The following is an 18,467-nucleotide window of genomic DNA, read 5'->3' on the forward strand; positions in this document are numbered from 1 at the left end:
TTAGACCTCACAACAATGCTTAATCACAACAAACCACATTAGGCCAAAGGTAATTGTGTTTGCTTGGTATATGCGTGGGCCAATCTGTTTTGCTGCTGCCAATGAAGAAGGGAATGGACAAATGGGGAAGGGGTGCCTTCGACTTTAGGGCGGGGAGGGGGGCACAACCAAAATAGTCTTGTTTACCTCTAATGTCTGGCTCCATCTTATCGAGTTACAAAGCTGCTGCTCCAACTCAGATTGGCCTCTGATCGATCAGAGCTCTGATGGCGAGAGGCAGCATGACTGACAGTCCGACAAGGATCTCAGACGGGAGCTGAGTAATGCTTGTCATGCCATTTTCCCGGACACACCTGTGGTTCAGATTCTCGTCTAGCAGAGTGAAAAACAGAGCTGATTTTATCTGCATTATGGTAAACTGGACATTTTCCAAATCAGCCGGGACATCAAAAGGGCAATAAATGTCACATTTGAATTTAAAAGGGATTTGAAATTCATATGAAATGAGAAAGTGTACTCATCGTTTAGAAAAACTCATTCTTTTATTATTCGGCTTGCCACCAAGCAACTTAAAAAGTGATAGAATATGAATGTAACATAGTGAGAGTATCTTATATTCAACAAGCATTTGCTTTCACACCCTCACTATTACTAACTTCAATAGAAATTCTCTCTGTTGAATACAACAGTTAGGCACCTGATACAATCATCCCACACAAGCCTGCCAAACCTTTAATTATCAGCTCCAGTGATAGAACTTCAAAATAGCATAGATTTACTGTACAGGTATGATACTACTGAAGGTGCTGAAAAGGATCCAGTCCATATGAATCCCACACATCATCGGTTTACAGAAGAGTCTGTTTTTTGGTCAGAGAGGATGCAGGCAGGTCTAAAGACCCAGATGTGAGTAGGAGCAGGTCACATGGGGTAGAACTGCGAGGCGGCCTCAGACGACTGGATCTCCACCTGAGCCATCTTGAACTGGGTGCACTGTAGCCATTTGCGCAGGGCAATCGGGGGGGCACCAGATGTGGGGCCCAGCAGACACTGATGATTCACACGGTTCTGGATGGCCTGGAGACGTAACTGCAGCCCCGCAGAGAGATGCTGATGAACAAGAAAAGGTAAGACGAGTCTGTAATCCTCTTAAGAGTCAATGGTTACCTGCATATTATAAATCTGTATCAACATCTTAAAAGCTTTACCTTAAGGTTTGACTGAATCATGGGTAGCCACATAGGAATTAACTATAAGAAGAAATGAGGATGGATAAGTATTAGATTAGTGTTAAGGTGGTTATATATGAACCATTTAGAGAGATACTAGAGTCATATCAAACCTTGACAAAGATGGTTGAGTTGCACTCCTGCAGGGCTTCCATCAAACTAATGACATGAAGACACACCATTTCTACCATCTGAGAGAAAGAAACAAAAACAATCAAACTGTGATTTCCTCTATCATAGTTACAGTTTTCACATCATTTATGAAACAGAAATCATTCCAGACATTTTAATTAACAGGCAGAACACTCACTACTTTATTGTGGGCCATGAGCTGCAGGATGCTGGGTGTTACCCGACTCCAGAACTCCAGGCCAGTGAGGATGGCGCTGGAGGAAAACTCTGTCTGGTTCTGGTTCTGCAGGGACGGAGCAGCGGCCGCCTGCTCGCAGTAGATGGTCCACAGCTGGGCGAACATGAAGGCGTGGAACAGAGAGCACATGTGCAGCACCGACGTCTGGGGGCAGAGATCAAGAACGATGTGAGGTGGTTATATAGATCATATTAACACAACCTGGGTGGCGCCATTAGATAGATTTGTTTTCTGTCTGACCTTTGACTGTTCTGGGAAACCGATGAGGATGATGATAAGATGATCTGCAATGTGGGAGCCAGCATCCAGAGGGATGGGCATGCAGGAGGTGGAGCCCTGGTGCAGGGCGCAGTGTGTCAGGGAGCCCAGAAGCAGCCAGGACAGCTGACGGATGTGGGACACACACTCAATGAATTCTTTGGGCCTGAAGGGAAAAAAAGGTTTCAATATTCTACAGAATTGTATTTTATTTCTTCAAAGGATTATACTAAACATCTGTTAGTTTAACATTTGTGTTGGTTCACGAAAGGTACATAAAACAGATTTGGTTGTGTCCGTAGTGAAGATCATTTTCAAGGTTTGACCATTCTGCTTTCAAACCAATACACTTTCAACATTTCTTACAACCTTGCTGTATATATCACCACAGATAGATGAGGCAATATGTTTTAATGTAATTCGGGACTGTCTCTTTAAGACATTACTAAACCCATCTGCTGTTTTCTCATTTTTACCCTTGTTGCATGGTGGATGGCGGATGATAAAGCCAAGGAAGATATCGGACCACAGCTTTGTTATCACGGTGATTGCCTTTGCTGATCTCCATGGCAGCAACTTGTGCCAAGCCCACTTTCAGGTTCCCCCCGAAAGTGTCCTCATGCAGAGGCTGACAGCAAGCCTTCATATGGCTCTGCGTAACACATTTGGAAGAAGGAGAAGATAAGGCTGGACAATAGGAAATATATAATATACATATGATAAGAACAAGACTTACTTTAAGTTTGGTTAATGTGTGCATATCTGCAATGAAGTCCAGGAGTTCACTTATGTATTGTCTCATGCATTCCATGGCTGCTGTTGTGCACTGTGGAGAACAAAAGCAGTTTATCCTTTAGGAGGAATCACAGCGGGCTCCATCTTTATTTCCTGCTGCTTAATGAGGCTGATTCCAATAGGAGACAAACACACATCGGCTAAAGTCTTACCCCCGGCAGCGTTAAGATCATGTGCTTTTGGATGATGGTGGATTCTGCTAGCCGTGTACCGATATCTGCACAAACAAACTGAGAAATCCCACAGTGGTTTTACATTTGTATTCAGGATGCAACTCTGTGATTTATGTGGATCTTGTAAACTGTGCATAAAAGAGCATTTTTTTTACCTGGACCAGCAGTAACAAGTTTGTGTCGGGCAGAGGAGACTTGAACTTGAGAGCCTGCAGGAGCTCTAACACCACAATGCGGGACATGTAGAACTTATCTCTCTCCTGGATGGGGAGATAGAGAGTGGAGTAAATGTACCGATGCAGCAAGACTGCCTTTTTCTATTATCACTCTCCCTTACTCATGCTGCGAGGAGAGCATAAACTCTGTAGCCTGAATAGAGGGGGAAGGACAGGCAGTGAGAGGGGAGGGAGGGGAGGCAGGGAGACAGAGAATAGACAGAGAATAGGGAAGCTGAGGAGTAGATTTAGGCCAGTCCAGATCTCTCCTCCCAGAGTCCCAGGCAGCTCAGATGAGGCTGTCAGGCTGCCTTCTCCCTCCCTGAGGACAGGCTCTCTCTTTGTTCATCCCTTCCACACAAAGCCCAGCTGCCTGTTTACAAACCACACTGTCATCTTCTGGCTTCCACTTTGCCTCCCTCTTTCTCTATGCAGTCATGTTTGCTTATATTCGGCGCAGGCACATGCTCCTCCGCTCGTACAGAATGCAGAGCTGCTTCTGACTTAATGCGCATACCTGTACGCAGCACTCTCATAATTAAAAGTTAATGGAGCATGTCCGTTTGGTAAATAGCTAATCATACTCTGCTCTTAAGCTAGAGGGCCCAGTTGCATAGTGCAGTGCGGCTTTCACAAATGGTGCATGGCGGGACAAACTTTAGTAGGACTAGTAAATGTGACTATGTGTCCTTAAAATCTGACCTCCAAAGATAACTGGGGGAAGCTTCCCAGAAAGCTCACCTCTTCATAAAACAACTGCACAGGACAGGTTCCAAAGCAATTGCTGATAGTGACTCTGGGTTTTGAAAAGCGGATATTATACAGTGAGGAATTGAAGAGGGTCTAGAAAATCCATACTGCAGGAGACATAAAGCATGCAGCGCTGACAGTGGTAGAGGATTGAGGATCCATCTGGCCCAACCGTGCAGACAGCCCTGGCTCCATCTCTGTCTGAGACAGCCACTCAGAATCACACCGGTCGGCCCTAGCACACCAACTAATCATGTTAATCAATACTAGCTGATTGCCTACTTAATCATCTGTGACACATGGCCACATTTCTGGCTGACTGGAGAGTCAGGGAAGTAGGTAAAGCACCCACAGAGTGATGAGCCAGAGGCCTGTGAACAGCAGCTTAACATTTTGAACACTGCAGATTAGTTTAAAAGGTTTAACTCCTTAAATACTACCTGATTACTGTCAACATGGGCTTTCTTCCTACTTATGATACTCTATTTACACAAAATATGTTATTAAAGCACTCAAGAGTACCTTGTTGAAGCCTTTGTAACATAGTCCGCACAGTTCTACGAGGTAGGAGAGACTGAACATGCCATACTGGATGACAAAGCTCAGCAGCTTGGAGAAAGGCTCCAGGAGGCTCTGTAGGGAGGAAGGAGACAAGAAAAGGTTAAGATAACAAAGGCTTGTATTTTTACTTTTTGGTAAAGTATGACAAATTCTGCTCTGGGCTTACCCGGATTGCATTTGTAGTTGGGATCTTTAGTAGACAAATGATTATCCTTAAACTGGAATCCATGGGGCACTAATGAGACGGGAAAATATTTGGACTGTCAGTTAAAATACCGACGTGGAAATACATTGCATGATACAGAGCCATATTCCTGGAATTAAAATGTGCCTGCAGTGATAAATTGATTAGAACACATTCAACTGACCTCCAAGGTCAAAAGCGGCAGACTCAAATCATTAAGACTCTGTCCTATTGAACCCGACAAGGGCACTGCAAGATGCTTTTCCTCCAGCCATAATCACATTAGACCATATCAGACCATGACTAAGTGAACGGAAGAGTCGATATCTACCTTCAGAGGAAGCACAGAGGGCAGTTTTGTGAGGAAGGTCTGGAACTGGTTGCAGATGGTTGTCCACAGGTTGCTAGGAGAGTCCATGGGAAGGGCCTCCATGAAGGTGGCGATGTTGTCCAGGCAGTGCAGCATTGTGCCCCCTGCTGGCAGACTCTTCTTGTTGTTCAAGCCCTGGAGGGCACAGAGGCATAAACCATAACAGGGTTATATAAGGAGATTCTATAAGCGAAGATATTTCCATTTAACTGATCATTCAGTCCTGATCAATCACAGAGTTGATGATGAGAGCGGGGGATTAGCACAGTGAAGCACAGATGATTGCTTGGATGAGCTCATGCGTCAGTGGGTTGTTATCTGTGTCATTTATTTAGCTTTAACAGTAACAATAAACCGGTACAGTGGTGCAGAGTAAGGAAGGTTTTCTGGAATGCCCCAATGATGTGTTGCTTTAGATGGGCCTATGCTGTTCATGTAGCTGAAGCCAGAACAAATATATTTTGCTTTGACAAGAGCTCCTCCTGCTGGGTAAATGACTCAACACAACTGCCTTAGAAAAAATTCTCACCTCAAGCAGCATGTTTAGAGCAGCAACAGAACTCAAATCATTAAAATCTATGAGGGAGGATGCCAGTGTTCGCAGAAAACTTCCATCTGTAAAAAGGAGAAAGGTAGACACTAAGTTTCAGACACATTCAAATAAATATGCAAAGAAAGACTGCTATTACTACTATCCAGGTTTATATAAATCAGTCATCAAATATAGTCAAACAAGGTGGAAAAACAGACAAATGAGCACTTAAGACCTGCTGTACATTTATAGGATTTTTTAGTAGAGTATAGTGGAGTGTGGGGACCTTTGATGTTGCTTTGGAAGAGTTGGGGCAGAATGCCATTAGGGGCCAGCTGGTGAAACATACAGCGGAGGAACTGCTTGGCTACACCTGCTACATTTCCTGGGATCAACATACTGCAAAGACATCACAGGAAGAAAGGCAGCGTTGGACAGGGGGTCACACTTCACATCTATTATTAAACTCAGCCATAAGCACAGTAAAGGCTTGTGTGACAGCTTTAATGTCTCATACCTCTCAGCTTGTCCAGAAAAATTGGCACTAGATGCCAACCTGAAATAAGTTAAAGCAGTGGATTAGGATTCAGGGATGAATTATGCATGAGTTCTGAGGGCGAGTTATGAAACTTCATTTAACGCTGAAGTGCTGTGTGGATATGGATTGCAGGAACGGCTGTACCTGCCCACAGACTGCATGATGTCGAGGAGCATGGGAGCAGCCAAATCAGGGCTGAGGTGGATGAACATGGAGAGAACCACCACTGCAAGGCTGAGAGTCTCCTCGTCGTATTCCTCCAGCACGGCTGCACAGTCCCGACACCTGGGACAATGCATAGAAAAACAGGCATGTTTAAGCATTATGATGACCTGTTTTTAGACAGGTATCTGTTCATTTACCTGTCAGACATCGTGGTAGGCTGCTCATCAATAAACTCCTCGGGCGCAGGGACAAACATGCTGACTGTGCTTGGTGCAGAAAGCAGACTTGTCTTTGTAGGGCCTACAAAAAAAGGAGTTATGAAATAAAACAATAGAAGGCTTTTCTTGTCAGTCATTAGTGGCTGGTTGATTAGGTTGATGAGGAATAACATGTTGGTTTACTGTTTCTGTAGTTTTCATCTATGTGTTACTACTGTATGTCCATATACTGTATCTCCTTCTATGATGGGATGAAGAAAAGTCTAAAGTGACTGACCCGTCTCCCAGGTGCTGATGTTGTGTGGCGCACTGGATTGGTGCTCCAGCTGTCTCTTCATTAGCTGGCTCATGGTCAGCGCTCCCAGGGAGCCGCGCTTCACCTGACGGTACTGAGCTAAAGGTCAGAGAACGACACCTGGGGTGAGGCAGCTGCCAAGACCGTTTCAGCAATACCAACAACTGTGTGCGGTTACATTGATATAAACTAGACACACATGAAAAAAGGGGAATATTGTGATTTTCTTTAATCCTAAGGACAAAATGAGGTCAACAATTTAGCTTAGTCTGTTTGACTAACTACACAATTAGGATAAAAGCAACATTAATTTGGAAAAATTCGTTTGTAAAATGTCATATATGGCAAATGTCAAATAATATTATGTTATTTTATTTCATATTTCTGGCATCAGTATCTATTTTAGTTGTCTGCAGGGGTTATAAATAATAGCACCAAAAGAAATAGTAAAACAGTTAGAAAAAGGCCCTCTTAACAAAACCACAACAGTCAAATTGAGTTTATAAGGAGACCAAAGTAGAGTATTTGGATCCTACTTGATACTGAAGAGCGATGGCTTGTTTCAGGCATAGCAGCTTCGAGCGTTGGTGCTGAAGCCGACTCTCGTGGCTTTTCCAATGTGGACAGAACTTTGTGATCTGCAAGGCAATATGGGTAAATAATGGGCTGGGCTTAGCCATCAGAATCTGGCCAGAATGTATGCCGTTATATGTCGATAAAAACTGATAAGATATGGACATTCAGTAGTAATAAGCACTACTTTTGCTACCATTTGGTGATTGTTTAAGTGTTTAGTACTTATTTAGTAACCGTTATGTGAAGTTTCATTATTTTTGTTTGCTTGTATGCAGATTTAGAGAATCAAAGTTGGCAATTTGATCTGTGATTAAAGTCTTCTTCTTAGTTTGCAGTGACGTGTAACTATTTGGCTACTTCTGAAAAACGTTTTAAGCGTTAGTATGAAACAAAAACAGTGAACACATACATAGAACACCACAGGACACCACACAGCTGGAGTGGTTAGTTATATACAGATTGGAGGCATTTTTCAGTGTTCACTTATATCCCATAAAGTAACAGGAGTATACCCATATCTTGCCAACATTTGTTTCCATCCTCAAATAACACATTTCCCTGTGTGTGATTTTTATTTTTGCTGTTGTAATTTTTTTTACAAATGTGCTATATAAATATCCTTGATTTGATTTGATTTCCTTTGTGTCCATTGTGAAATGCCTACTATTTTTGGGTGCATTTTCCCAGCATACCAGGCTGCCATCGGTACCATTGTTCTGAATATGGTTTGAAAACCTTTTCCTAGAATTGTGCGATCCATCAAAGAGATCAACACTGAGATTGAAACAAAGGAAGTAAACGCAGCATCACTGTAGCCTTCAGTCCTAGACTGAGGAACAGTTGATGTGCGAGAGTCAGCAGTACACCACAGTGATCTGTCAGGAACATAAACTGTGACGAGGTCAGTGATTAAGTCAGCAGCGAGGCTGTGAAGTGATCCGTGCGGGATTCAACAGTGTTCATCATCTGCTCATTTATTTTCATATTGTACAGAAATGGAAACAGCTTTATTGTAATTGTTTGCAAAATTAATAAATTGTTAACTGGGACCTTAAAGGTGGGGTAGGTAATTTTGGAGAAACCAGCTCGAGTGTGCTAGAATTTGAAAATACACAGCCTGAAAAAATCTGCCACTTCCTTACAGAGCCCCTCCTCCAACACACACGAACGCGCACATGACCAATGAGGGCACGAGATAAGTTTGTGCACAGATGGAAGGCTGACAGGCAGGTAGGCCATCCAGTTATTTTAGCCGGGCCGGCTCAGATGATTGGCCGTGCTTTTTACAGTACTACGGCTTCCACAGATGAAAGCCGTAGTAAAGATAAAATCTCGAGCCTTTAAGGTGGGGTAGGTAAGTTTGAGAAACCGGCTCGAGATACACTTTGTGTTATATTCCATGGAATGCTCTTAACATCCCGATAGCAATATCTTAAGTGCTTTGACAAAAAATACATAAAAACATTTCATCTGTGGAAGCCGTAGTACTGAAAAAACTCGACCAATCATTTTAGCCGGCCCGGCTAAAATAACTGGATGGCCTACCTGCCTGTCAGCCTTCCATCTGTGCACAAACTTATCTCGTGCCCTCATTGGTCATGTGCGCGTTCGTGTGTGTTGGAGGAGGGGCTCTGTAAGGAAGTGGCAGATTTTATATGTATATGTGTATTTTCAAATTCTAGCGCACTCGAGCTGGCTTCTCCAAAATTACCTACCCCACCTTTAAGTGTAGATGATTTGTATGAAATTGACAAGAATGAAAAAAAAGTAAAGGTATGGTCCTAAAATTATTTTAGCTAAAAGTTTAAAGTAGGCTACTGACTTTCAACCAAGCTGTTGTAAAAAGGGTTTTTAGTGTATTGAATAATCCTCTTTAAATATAAGACATCATCGAATGTACACACTTCCTGACCAGCACAGTGGTAAAAAAGGAATTCTCTAAACCATCGTTTTTTCGTACCTGTTTCCGTGGTCTGCTCCCCCCCCAGCTTGTCGAACATATTGAAGGTGATGTCCAGGTATTCCCTCTGGATGGCACTGACAGCGATCTTCCTCTGCTTCCGTTGTCGGGGAACAATCTGGATTTTAAACTCTGCCTCATCGTCCCCATTGTCAGGTTTTTGGTCGCTGTCTGCTTCATCAGCCATGTCGTCGTCATCTTCATCATCCCCATATTCTTCTTCGTCATTACTGTCCCTCTTGCTTTTTTCCAGTGAGAAAAGAGGCTCGGCTTTGTCTTCCGGGATGTCCAAGAAGATTGTCCTACCAGAGGGACTGGTCCCGAGTCCAAAGCTGCTCTTTACCTCATCGCACATGTCGTCTAGCGAGAGGTCGGGGACATGTGGGGTCTTCCTCAGCATGTCTCTCTTCTGCTTTAGGGTCATGGGGCTTTCATGGCAGACATTTTCCAGTCTGTCAGGAAGATCCAGAGAGGTGCTGGGAGTCACACGGTGTAGTCTTTTAAACACTAACGCCTGCTCTGAGCCTCCCTCTCCCTTTTTGTCACTGGAACAGTCCTCTACACTCACCTGAACCACAGGAGACAGTCGCAAAGTATTGCTGCTAGCAGGGGAAGGAGTTAACTTTGGGCTGCCGTTGAACTTCGAGGACATGATGGTGTTAAGGTCGAACTCCTCATCGCTTTCCACGATCCTCAGAGGAGGCAGTGGTTCGAACACCAAGGAGTCGCTGTCAGACATCGAGAGCAGCGAGTGCTTTTCGGGAATGGAGGTGCAGTCAGAGGAGAGGTCGATGAGGTCTTGGTCCTCCTTCCCTTGAGCTGATCCTCCTAGCGAGCACAGGTCCAGTTTGTCCTCAAAGGTCTCCATGCAGCTGAGGCGGACCTCAGGGATGACAGGCTTTGAGCCCCGCTGGTCCATGGCATCGCTGCCCTCCACCCGAACCGAAGAGCCATCAGATGATCCCTTGCCGTGATGCCTGCCATGATGCGAGGTGGGATTGACCTCAGGGGGCGCCTGCATGTCGCAGCGATCAATGCAGGATTTACGTCTGTGTTCGTCCAGGTTGAAGAGGATGGAGTCAGTGTTGGAAATGTCCAGAGACTTCTGCTTGTGCATGGCCTGCAGCCGCTTCTTCCTGGTGCTCTCCTCCCTCACACAGTGCAGAATGCTGTCCTGAAGCGCGCTGGCTTCACGGTACTCTGACAGCTCAATTTCACCTGATTTTGAGAAGAAGAATGATACTTTATCCCAGTGAATGTAAAAACCCTCCTGTAATCTCAAAAATATGTTCTGCTGTTAAACTACGTTTGAATTTGAAAGAGTCTGCTTCTTACTTCTCTTGGCATTCAGCTCCACCGGCTGGTACTTCACAGACTTGCTGCCACCAATCCTCTTCAGACGGGCAAAGAAGGTCTGTGACTCCTTGTTAGCGGCACCAGTCGGTGTGTCATGCACGTCTGACTCATCGAATACACTGTCCTCTTCTAAAATGGAGAGAAATCAACATCAATTGGAGTCATTTTCATCCCTTTTTGCCATCATTATCTACACGCTTCTTATTTGCAGTCACAAATGCTATCTTTTTAAAACATGAGTTCCCCGTAAAACAAATAATACAGCAAACTTGACATTTGTGAGGACTGTTGTTGAGATAAACAACATCCTTTATTTTGCTTCACCTTTTTCTTTCTCGCTGTAGCGGCTCATGTTAGAATTGTCGCTGTAGAGCGGTCCTGCTGTAGCGTGGGGACGGCAGCTGTGATATTGGGCATTCAGCGTATTGATGGTGATGTGAATCAGATGGAGGACCACTTTATTCCCTTCCATGTCTCTGTAAGGGTACTGTGGAGCACAGACAAATATAATAAGCTTATGTTTTCTCTTTGCAATCCATCATATTAAGAAAATATACAGCAACATTCAGCAATCACTTAGAGGTGGAAAAAAAACATATAATCTAGGGAGTGAATGAATATGCCATGCAATGAAAAGCCACTAACACAGAAATACAAATAATACCTTATAGAGGATAACTAGCAGGGTTTTGAGCCACATCTGTCTGATGTGTGGCTTCAGGGCCCAGAGAGAGCATCGAGGCGGCTGCTGGAAGTAGTGCCTCAGCTGGGGACACGTGCAGTACTTCAACACCTGGACCACCAGGGGGAGCAGCTGCTTCCCCAAACCAATGTTGTAGTCCATCACCTAGAAGAAACAATGTTACACTGTCACATTCCTTACAATGTCTTACCAAAAATACCAGTTAATATGTAAATGAAGAAAATCTAAAATGTATGATAATAGACTATATGTCAGTCACTTGTGCAATGCCGGCGATGAAGGCATTAAAGCAGGTGGAGGTGCGCATCTTCTGAGGTGCAATCATGAAGCAGCCCTCCTGCTGGTCATAGCCGAGCAGCACGAACAGGTGGCGCTTCACTGTGTTGAAAGCTTTGGCACTGCCAATGTCGGCCTCGGCGCTGCTCTGGTCTTTGGACATAAATTTCATGAGCACCATCATGAGCTGGTGAACTGTCTGGTGATCGATGCCGGCGTCCTCGGGTAGCAGGTCTTTGATGACGGTGTCCTCCTCGGGAGATGGGGTCTGGCCTGCAAGAGGGGCTGAAGCGTCAGGGTTAAAGTGCGGGAGGAAAAGTACTGCAGAGAGGAGAGAAGGTGGCCAGAAGGAAGGGTGCAGGCCCGGAGGGGTAACAACATAGAAGGAGGGAGGTCAACAATGCATCGTGTCCAGGTGGAGACATTCTCATGCAATACATATACATCAGAGTGTTTATGGAATACATAAATGGGGTTAAACAAAAAAACAGCTAGCTGTTAGCAAGAGTTTTACTTTTTCAGTGTCAGAATTAATGAATAATGAAAAAACAATGACTGTCTCCATGGAGCAAACATTGCTTTTTCATATTTTCTGTCATAATTTCAAGTAGCTTTATTCTTACTCATACTGCATTTTCCTCCAATATGATGTGGTTATGAAGAATAATGTTTCAGATTTAGGTTGTTATTTACCTGGCAGGACTTTCTCTATCATATCTCCCAGTGTCGGGGCAGAGTGCTCTTGCCTCGTAAGCCTTAGAGCTAAAAACCACATATGAAGAACACAATTTAAGATAACTCACAGGGGAGGTAGCACAGGACACATGTCTGAGCTTCATCGCCACACATCACATGTGCACACACAAACACACAAAACAATACATGACCTTAAAACAGTGTAAAATCCAAGTGTGAAGAACTAGGGCTAATCACAAATATCAAATGACCACATCAGGTTTGACACCAACACAAGAAGCATCTCCCAGAACAATGAAAATAATGACATTGTAGGGAGTTACTCCTTTATTAAACAAAGTGGTATTTAGACATTTAAGTGACATGAACGTTGAACAAACATGTGAGAAACATTAGGAAAATGGCTCACCTTTGGTAAAATAGTTTTTGCAAATAGAGGAACATTTGTTTTACTCACAAGGAATAGGATTTGGGCTGAGATCACCACATTAGGACAACAGAGACAGTAGGTGCTTCTCTACATTAAAAGGGATGATTAACTGACTTGAAGATACAGTCAGGGATGTGACTGTATTTTCAGGTTAAAAAAAGCAACTATGAGGCACTTTAGAGGCTTTGCAAACACTAATCGACCACCGACTGAATGACAGTGACACAGGGTCAGATTCAAATTGACAAGCGAATCTGTGCTACTCACGAATACGGTTGCTTAGTGACTCAGGGAGGGAAAACGCCCGTTTAGACTCTGGTGGGGCTCCCTTCACACTGTCCCGGAGGGAGCGCACGCTCTTCTGACGATTCCTGGCGAAGCGGGCCCGTCGTATCTTCCACATTGCTGCATCGCTTAGGTTGGCTACGTTGGTTCGTACTGCTGTGATGGCTGTCAACAAAAAATAAAAAGAGTATCATTTGGAGCACTGTTAGGCTGAAATGTTTATGCTACATTAAATATTCTGTCAAGCAACACGCAGGGTAGTGGGAGCTGTAAAAACGTCTGAATGGGGACAGCTACATACTAGTAGGGAAAGGAAACTCCTTGTTGCAGTCCAGGTGCAGCTGAGCCTCCAGAGATAGCGTTTCAAAACGGTTGACAAAGAACTCCCAGCTGAGCGCAGGAATGTCTTTTTTCAGGCAGTGCAGCAGCAGGAGCTTGCTGAGGATAATGGGCCGATCCCTCACAACAGTGTCGAACTGGAAATCCAGGCACAGGCATAAACCCTGTATAATAAACAACACACAAAGGGACATGAGCGGTTAGATAACACACATTAAAGTCCAATAAGAATTGGTTTTAAATGGGGCCTATCATGGTCACCTGCAGGGCCGGTCTCTTGATGGTGTCCAGCAGCAGGCGGGCCCGCGTGGCCACGGCTGGGTTGACGTCCTCCACAGACGCCAGGAAGCAGCAGAAAGCTTGAGCCAGGGAATATTTCAGCAGGTGGTTTTTGGTCACGGCCCCGATGTCCAGGAACCGACACAGAACTGCTACCTTTTCCACTGAGGGTTATCATAGGAATAAAGAGTTAACAGGAACATTACACAATAGGAAGAGACAACTGAGCTGCCACATGTTCGGCCATAATTAACTCAATATAATAAACAGAACCAGCTATGAGGTCATAAAAGAAGATAAATGAATGTGTTATTTAGCTCTCCATGTCAGCATATTTGTCTTCACATAATGCATGGGTGTATCAATATGGATTCTGTTTTTAAAGAGCTTAGGAATAATGTAATAAATGATATTAATAATAAAGTACATATTTTCTACAAACAATGTGTCCAAATGTCATAATACCTGTTATTATTTAATGCAAAATGTATCAACCGAGTCTCATACGCTATCTTCTTCTCCAATGGCGTAAAAGCAAAAAGACTTTTTAGTATAATGCTAAGCTATAATGCTCATAAATGTATTAGTCCCCAGGATGGTGTTCACATACACAAAGATATTGACCACACAATGTCCCACATTCCCTGCGAGGAACTAAATAAGAATGCATTTAGCCTTGAGGAGTAATTTGTTTTTTTTAACCTCGACTCGGATCAAAATCTATTAGAGACACTTTCTTTTTTATAACAGAAATCAATACACTTTCACCCACACTGGGCTAATGGATACCACATACTGTGGACCACTAGGTGTCAGTGTGGTGGTTAAAATACATTCCAGAGTAGCCCCACATTGTCTTTTCTTCACATTTAAGGTTGTAAATATATATATAAAAGCTATATTTGAATGATTTATGTCCATAATTATATCTGTTTCAACACTGCTAATGAGAGGGTGTGATAACATCATCATTCCACATATGATAGGATGATATCAACCATCAGGATTTGATTTTGTCATCATTTTACTAGATAAAGACAATAATTGAATGTATTTTAACATTTTTATGGTGTTCATATACACAAAAGGCTAATATCTGTTTACCTTTTCAGAAATGTTAACCATATTTTCGGGGATATTGTAGTTCTATTGTTCTCCTGTTTCCCTTATTTCATATACTGAGTCAGAGGACCTGTCCTCTGCCCTTGCCTCAAGGTCATTCTTAAGATATTAATCCCACAATTCCTCTTTACCGCCGTTTGAACCACACGGTAACCATGACAACAGGAAGAGATATGGGCAGGAAGTGGTTTAGGTAGCATATTATATAAACAGACTGGGGGTCGTCTAATGGTTCATTCATTACCACCTCGCTTGCAAAATAAAATAAATACAAAAATGAACGGTTTAGTCTCAACATGATGAGCTTGATGAGGTGTTAATACCTAGATAGGAGGTTAAATATAATCCTTTGAGCAACAAAAAGCAGATTAATAATGTATGTTATTTTACACCATGAGCTATTAATCTCTCACCCGCTTCAAATCGTATTTTCCAGTCTTTGCTGTTGAAGTTTGTGTTGATGAGGTTCCAGAAGATGTCCGCCCCGTGCGACAGAGACAGAGCGTGGAGAAGCTGAGGCACAGCCAGGGAGGCCAGCTGGCAATACTCTGACTTCAACATGGACCACAGACTGAAACACAAACACACACACACACATTGCTGTCAAGGAGTGTGTTCTGTCTGTACCTGTATAGAGAGTATGTTGCCATAGGTTTATATGTGGCCATCTCTAAGTTCAGTTGCTATGTTTTTCTGTTTTGCTGTGTGTATATCTGACAAATACAACAAATATCCATCTGGGACAATAAATCAAAATCAAAACAGAAAATCTAACATGAATAAAACAGTTTCCCACAGTTTTGAATCAAAAAGCCTGTCAGCACAGCACACACCTGGGGATGAGCATCTTTTCCTGGATGTAAGCCAGAAACTGAGGGTGATCCTTGCGGGCCAAATACAAACACTCTCCATGGAGACACAGGATCTTCAGACAGTTCAGCATGTTGAACAAGATGTCAGGCTCCTCAAACTTAGACATTTCCTGAATACAGACAAAATGTGTGACTCAAGAGTTGACCACACTCAAGTAAATCACAGAACATATTGTTTAATGGCTCTTTTTTTCTCGGTTTTATTACACACATACCTGCAGAACGGTGTATATGAGCTTTAAAGACACAGGGAGCTGCTGGTAGCAGAACTTCTTATCAGAGTTATTCTTCATGGCTGGAAGGAAGAGTATGGTGTTAGACACAACGGAATGTTCAAATGACTCTGCACCTTGACAGATCAGGCATGGTTAAGTGATGAGTGTTTCACATATGGATGCTAACACCAGTCCTAAATTGATACCACTTTTACTTCTATATGGTAAATGTGATGCTAGATCTGGTAGCCCTCAGCTTAGTTTAAAGACTGTAAACAGTGGGAAATATATAGTTCCTCCTGGTCAAGAAATAATAACACACAAAAACAAACATGAGAGTGGTATCAATCTTCTCTTCTTACTGGTGGCAAGAAAGCAAAACATGTCTGCCAAAATGTTGAATTTTTCTTTTAAATACAAATCTACAGCTAACAACTGGTTGATAAGCTATAGCAAAATAGTTTAGCTTAGCTTCAGAAAATAAGTATATTTCTTAAGATGGGGAATTATTGGTATTCTTCTGGCAGTAAAAAAAACATGTTTTGTCATGGCTAACACATTTAAAGATGTTTAACTGTGTAAAGAACTGGTACACACGTGGGTTATCAGGAGAATTGTTTGTGGGGTTTTCAGTGTGCACGCCCTTTTGGCTGTCTCCTTCCTGACTTCCATTTGATGCACCGAGGGAGAAATCTGGCCCCGACATAAGCAAGGTCTCCTCCAAACAATCTGTAGGTTCCTGCAGGGCAAATTAAACACTGTCATAACGTCTAATTTATATATTTCATCCTCATTAGTAATTCAACTCAGTGTGATTACCATTTCATAATTTAAAATGTATGTTAGATGTCACAAACAAAAGAGACAGAGGTTGAAATTATTTGTGAACATATTTTCATTTATAACAACATTATCTCAGCCAGGCACGTTTGGGACATGGGGGGTTTACATGGCATTCATTTAAAAGCCCTGCATAATGCACAGAATTTGATTATATGAGACCAATTTAAATTCATGCTGTGTCTCACCACAAGGCGGATCTCTTCTCGGGGGGTCAGCCTCTCCAGGAGCTCACAGCCCAGCTGGTAGCACAGGATACTGGATTGGCACAGGCTGCACTCCAGGGCTTTCTCATCCTTCTGGCAGGTGTGAGTGCCCCCCCACGGGGCTTGGAAGACATTATTGACAATGCCCACGATATCCTTCCCCAGGCTGCTGTCTAGGCCCAGCATCACACCGTCATCCTGGAGCTCCATCTGGACAGCAAGATATGTGACCATAAAAACGGGGCAACAAAGTGGAGCCATGAAACTAAATAAGTTCCCTTTGTAAAATATCATCACCAATGAGAATCTGAAATAGTCCCTTTAGGAAAAATTGTTTTGGGAAGGTGTGGTCACCTGCTTTAGGATGAGGTCAAACATGAGGATGAAGCAGCCAAGGTTCATGTCATCATCATCACAGTCCAGATCCAGAGCGCAGTGGCCAGTGGCGTGACCCAGGTTTTTGAATGGGCTGCAGCGCAGGGGGCTACGGAAAGGGCTCCTGAAGGGGCTGGGGAATGGACTGAGGGTGTTGTGTTGCCCGCGGCGTCCTGGATCTGACACCACGCTCACCTACAAGCAAAGATTACATCACTTTATAAAGTAGAGTGAATGTGTTTAACTTCAAATTCAAACCATTTGTGCTTCTGGCAGTCTTTAAATCTTCATGTCCTCTGTTTACTGTCATGACATGATGAGTGCAGAGTTGCTCTGCTTTAAATTTCAAAGGTAAATCCACATCACAGTCAAGTTGAATTAGGATGTCAAAAGGAGCTATATTTAGACATTGCCTGTTACCATGGTAACAAACATTACATGCCAATGAAAGGTATAAAATAAAAAAAGAATATAAATGTGTCATAATCAAACAGCCAAATGTGTCAGGTGATGTTTTGGTTGAAGTGTCACCCTGCGAGCCCCAGTTCCCCCAGCCCCAGTGTTTTCAGTCAGATCTGAGGCACGAGCCTTCCTCTGATTTGCCAGCTCCTTCAAAGAGTTCACTCCATCAGAGAACATCCCGATCAGCAGCTGAAGAGGCACCACAATGTCCAGCTCTGACAGCACCTGAGTCCAAACAACATAAGGGTTCATTCACACTAATAAGTCAAACAAATTATTTTCCTACATACCGAAAGATCTGCCACTTTCTCAACACAAGGGGAAAGAGGTTAAAGCAATGTTGTTCATACTAATCAAAGCATTGAAAAATGATTCAACAATGTGTTTTTCCAGAAACACATTTTCAAGTTACTCAGGATGTCCTGGCAGGTGGGGTTTTGTATGTAGTTATTTTTTCCTGATTTATTTTTTGAAGTCACTCTCATTATGTGACTTGTTTTACTTCTTGCCTTTTTCCCCCTGCCTGTTTTCTGTCACACCTGTGTTACATTAGTTTAATAGGGCCTTGTGTATTTAGTCTGTATGCTTTCCCTCTTTAGGGTTGGATGCTCTGTGTATGCTGTGTGAGTTTTCAGCGGTACACTATGCAGAGTAAAAAACACTTATTCTCTGTCTAATTTGAATGTGCCCTATTTTATGAGGGCAGATGCAAACTCTTATTTGTGACAGAAAACTTGAAACTGATCCATGTATACAGGCAGCAAGCTGTGAGTGCATATGGGATGAAAGGCAAAATCCCTCCTATCACTCTAAAATTGCTTC

The 18,467-nt window shown here is 43.1% G+C and overlaps 1 protein-coding gene across 6 annotated transcripts in view; it reads right to left on the bottom strand.

The window, feature by feature from the left end:
• Positions 1-517: 517 nt before the first annotated feature.
• unc79 (unc-79 homolog, NALCN channel complex subunit) overlaps positions 518-18,467 on the bottom strand; it is a gene marked incomplete at its 3' end in the record, with an annotated part of 32,766 nt that continues 14,816 nt past the window's right edge. Inside the window, exons 17-51 of one of the 6 annotated variants that reach the window (XM_079693785.1) lie at positions 17,715-17,870; positions 17,163-17,378; positions 16,791-17,018; positions 16,360-16,501; positions 15,763-15,842; positions 15,509-15,657; positions 15,089-15,246; positions 13,536-13,717; positions 13,237-13,438; positions 12,918-13,100; positions 12,218-12,286; positions 11,508-11,797; positions 11,210-11,392; positions 10,870-11,032; positions 10,525-10,674; positions 9,190-10,407; positions 7,190-7,291; positions 6,636-6,752; positions 6,338-6,440; positions 6,120-6,260; positions 5,955-5,993; positions 5,724-5,836; positions 5,435-5,520; positions 4,867-5,040; positions 4,518-4,586; positions 4,313-4,423; positions 2,981-3,085; positions 2,805-2,882; positions 2,594-2,683; positions 2,334-2,509; positions 1,840-2,023; positions 1,540-1,743; positions 1,343-1,420; positions 1,209-1,250; positions 518-1,110 (exon numbers count right to left, since the gene is read on the bottom strand). In XM_079693785.1, coding sequence (XP_079549911.1) covers positions 922-1,110; positions 1,209-1,250; positions 1,343-1,420; positions 1,540-1,743; positions 1,840-2,023; positions 2,334-2,509; positions 2,594-2,683; positions 2,805-2,882; positions 2,981-3,085; positions 4,313-4,423; positions 4,518-4,586; positions 4,867-5,040; positions 5,435-5,520; positions 5,724-5,836; positions 5,955-5,993; positions 6,120-6,260; positions 6,338-6,440; positions 6,636-6,752; positions 7,190-7,291; positions 9,190-10,407; positions 10,525-10,674; positions 10,870-11,032; positions 11,210-11,392; positions 11,508-11,797; positions 12,218-12,286; positions 12,918-13,100; positions 13,237-13,438; positions 13,536-13,717; positions 15,089-15,246; positions 15,509-15,657; positions 15,763-15,842; positions 16,360-16,501; positions 16,791-17,018; positions 17,163-17,378; positions 17,715-17,870 — 5,970 coding nt within the window. Of the gene's footprint in view, positions 1,111-1,208; positions 1,251-1,342; positions 1,421-1,539; positions 1,744-1,839; positions 2,024-2,333; positions 2,510-2,593; positions 2,684-2,804; positions 2,883-2,980; positions 3,086-4,312; positions 4,424-4,517; positions 4,587-4,866; positions 5,041-5,434; positions 5,521-5,723; positions 5,837-5,954; positions 5,994-6,119; positions 6,261-6,337; positions 6,441-6,635; positions 6,753-7,189; positions 7,292-9,189; positions 10,408-10,524; positions 10,675-10,869; positions 11,033-11,209; positions 11,393-11,507; positions 11,846-12,217; positions 12,287-12,917; positions 13,101-13,236; positions 13,439-13,535; positions 13,718-15,088; positions 15,247-15,508; positions 15,658-15,762; positions 15,843-16,359; positions 16,502-16,790; positions 17,019-17,162; positions 17,379-17,714; positions 17,871-18,467 lie in introns of all 6 variants that reach the window. The other 5 variants (XM_079693784.1, XM_079693788.1, XM_079693786.1 and 2 more) reach the window with 5 other exon arrangements.

This window comes from Notothenia rossii (assembly GCF_949606895.1).
Source record: "Notothenia rossii genome assembly, chromosome: 7".
Taxonomy (NCBI): Eukaryota; Metazoa; Chordata; class Actinopteri; order Perciformes; family Nototheniidae; genus Notothenia; species Notothenia rossii.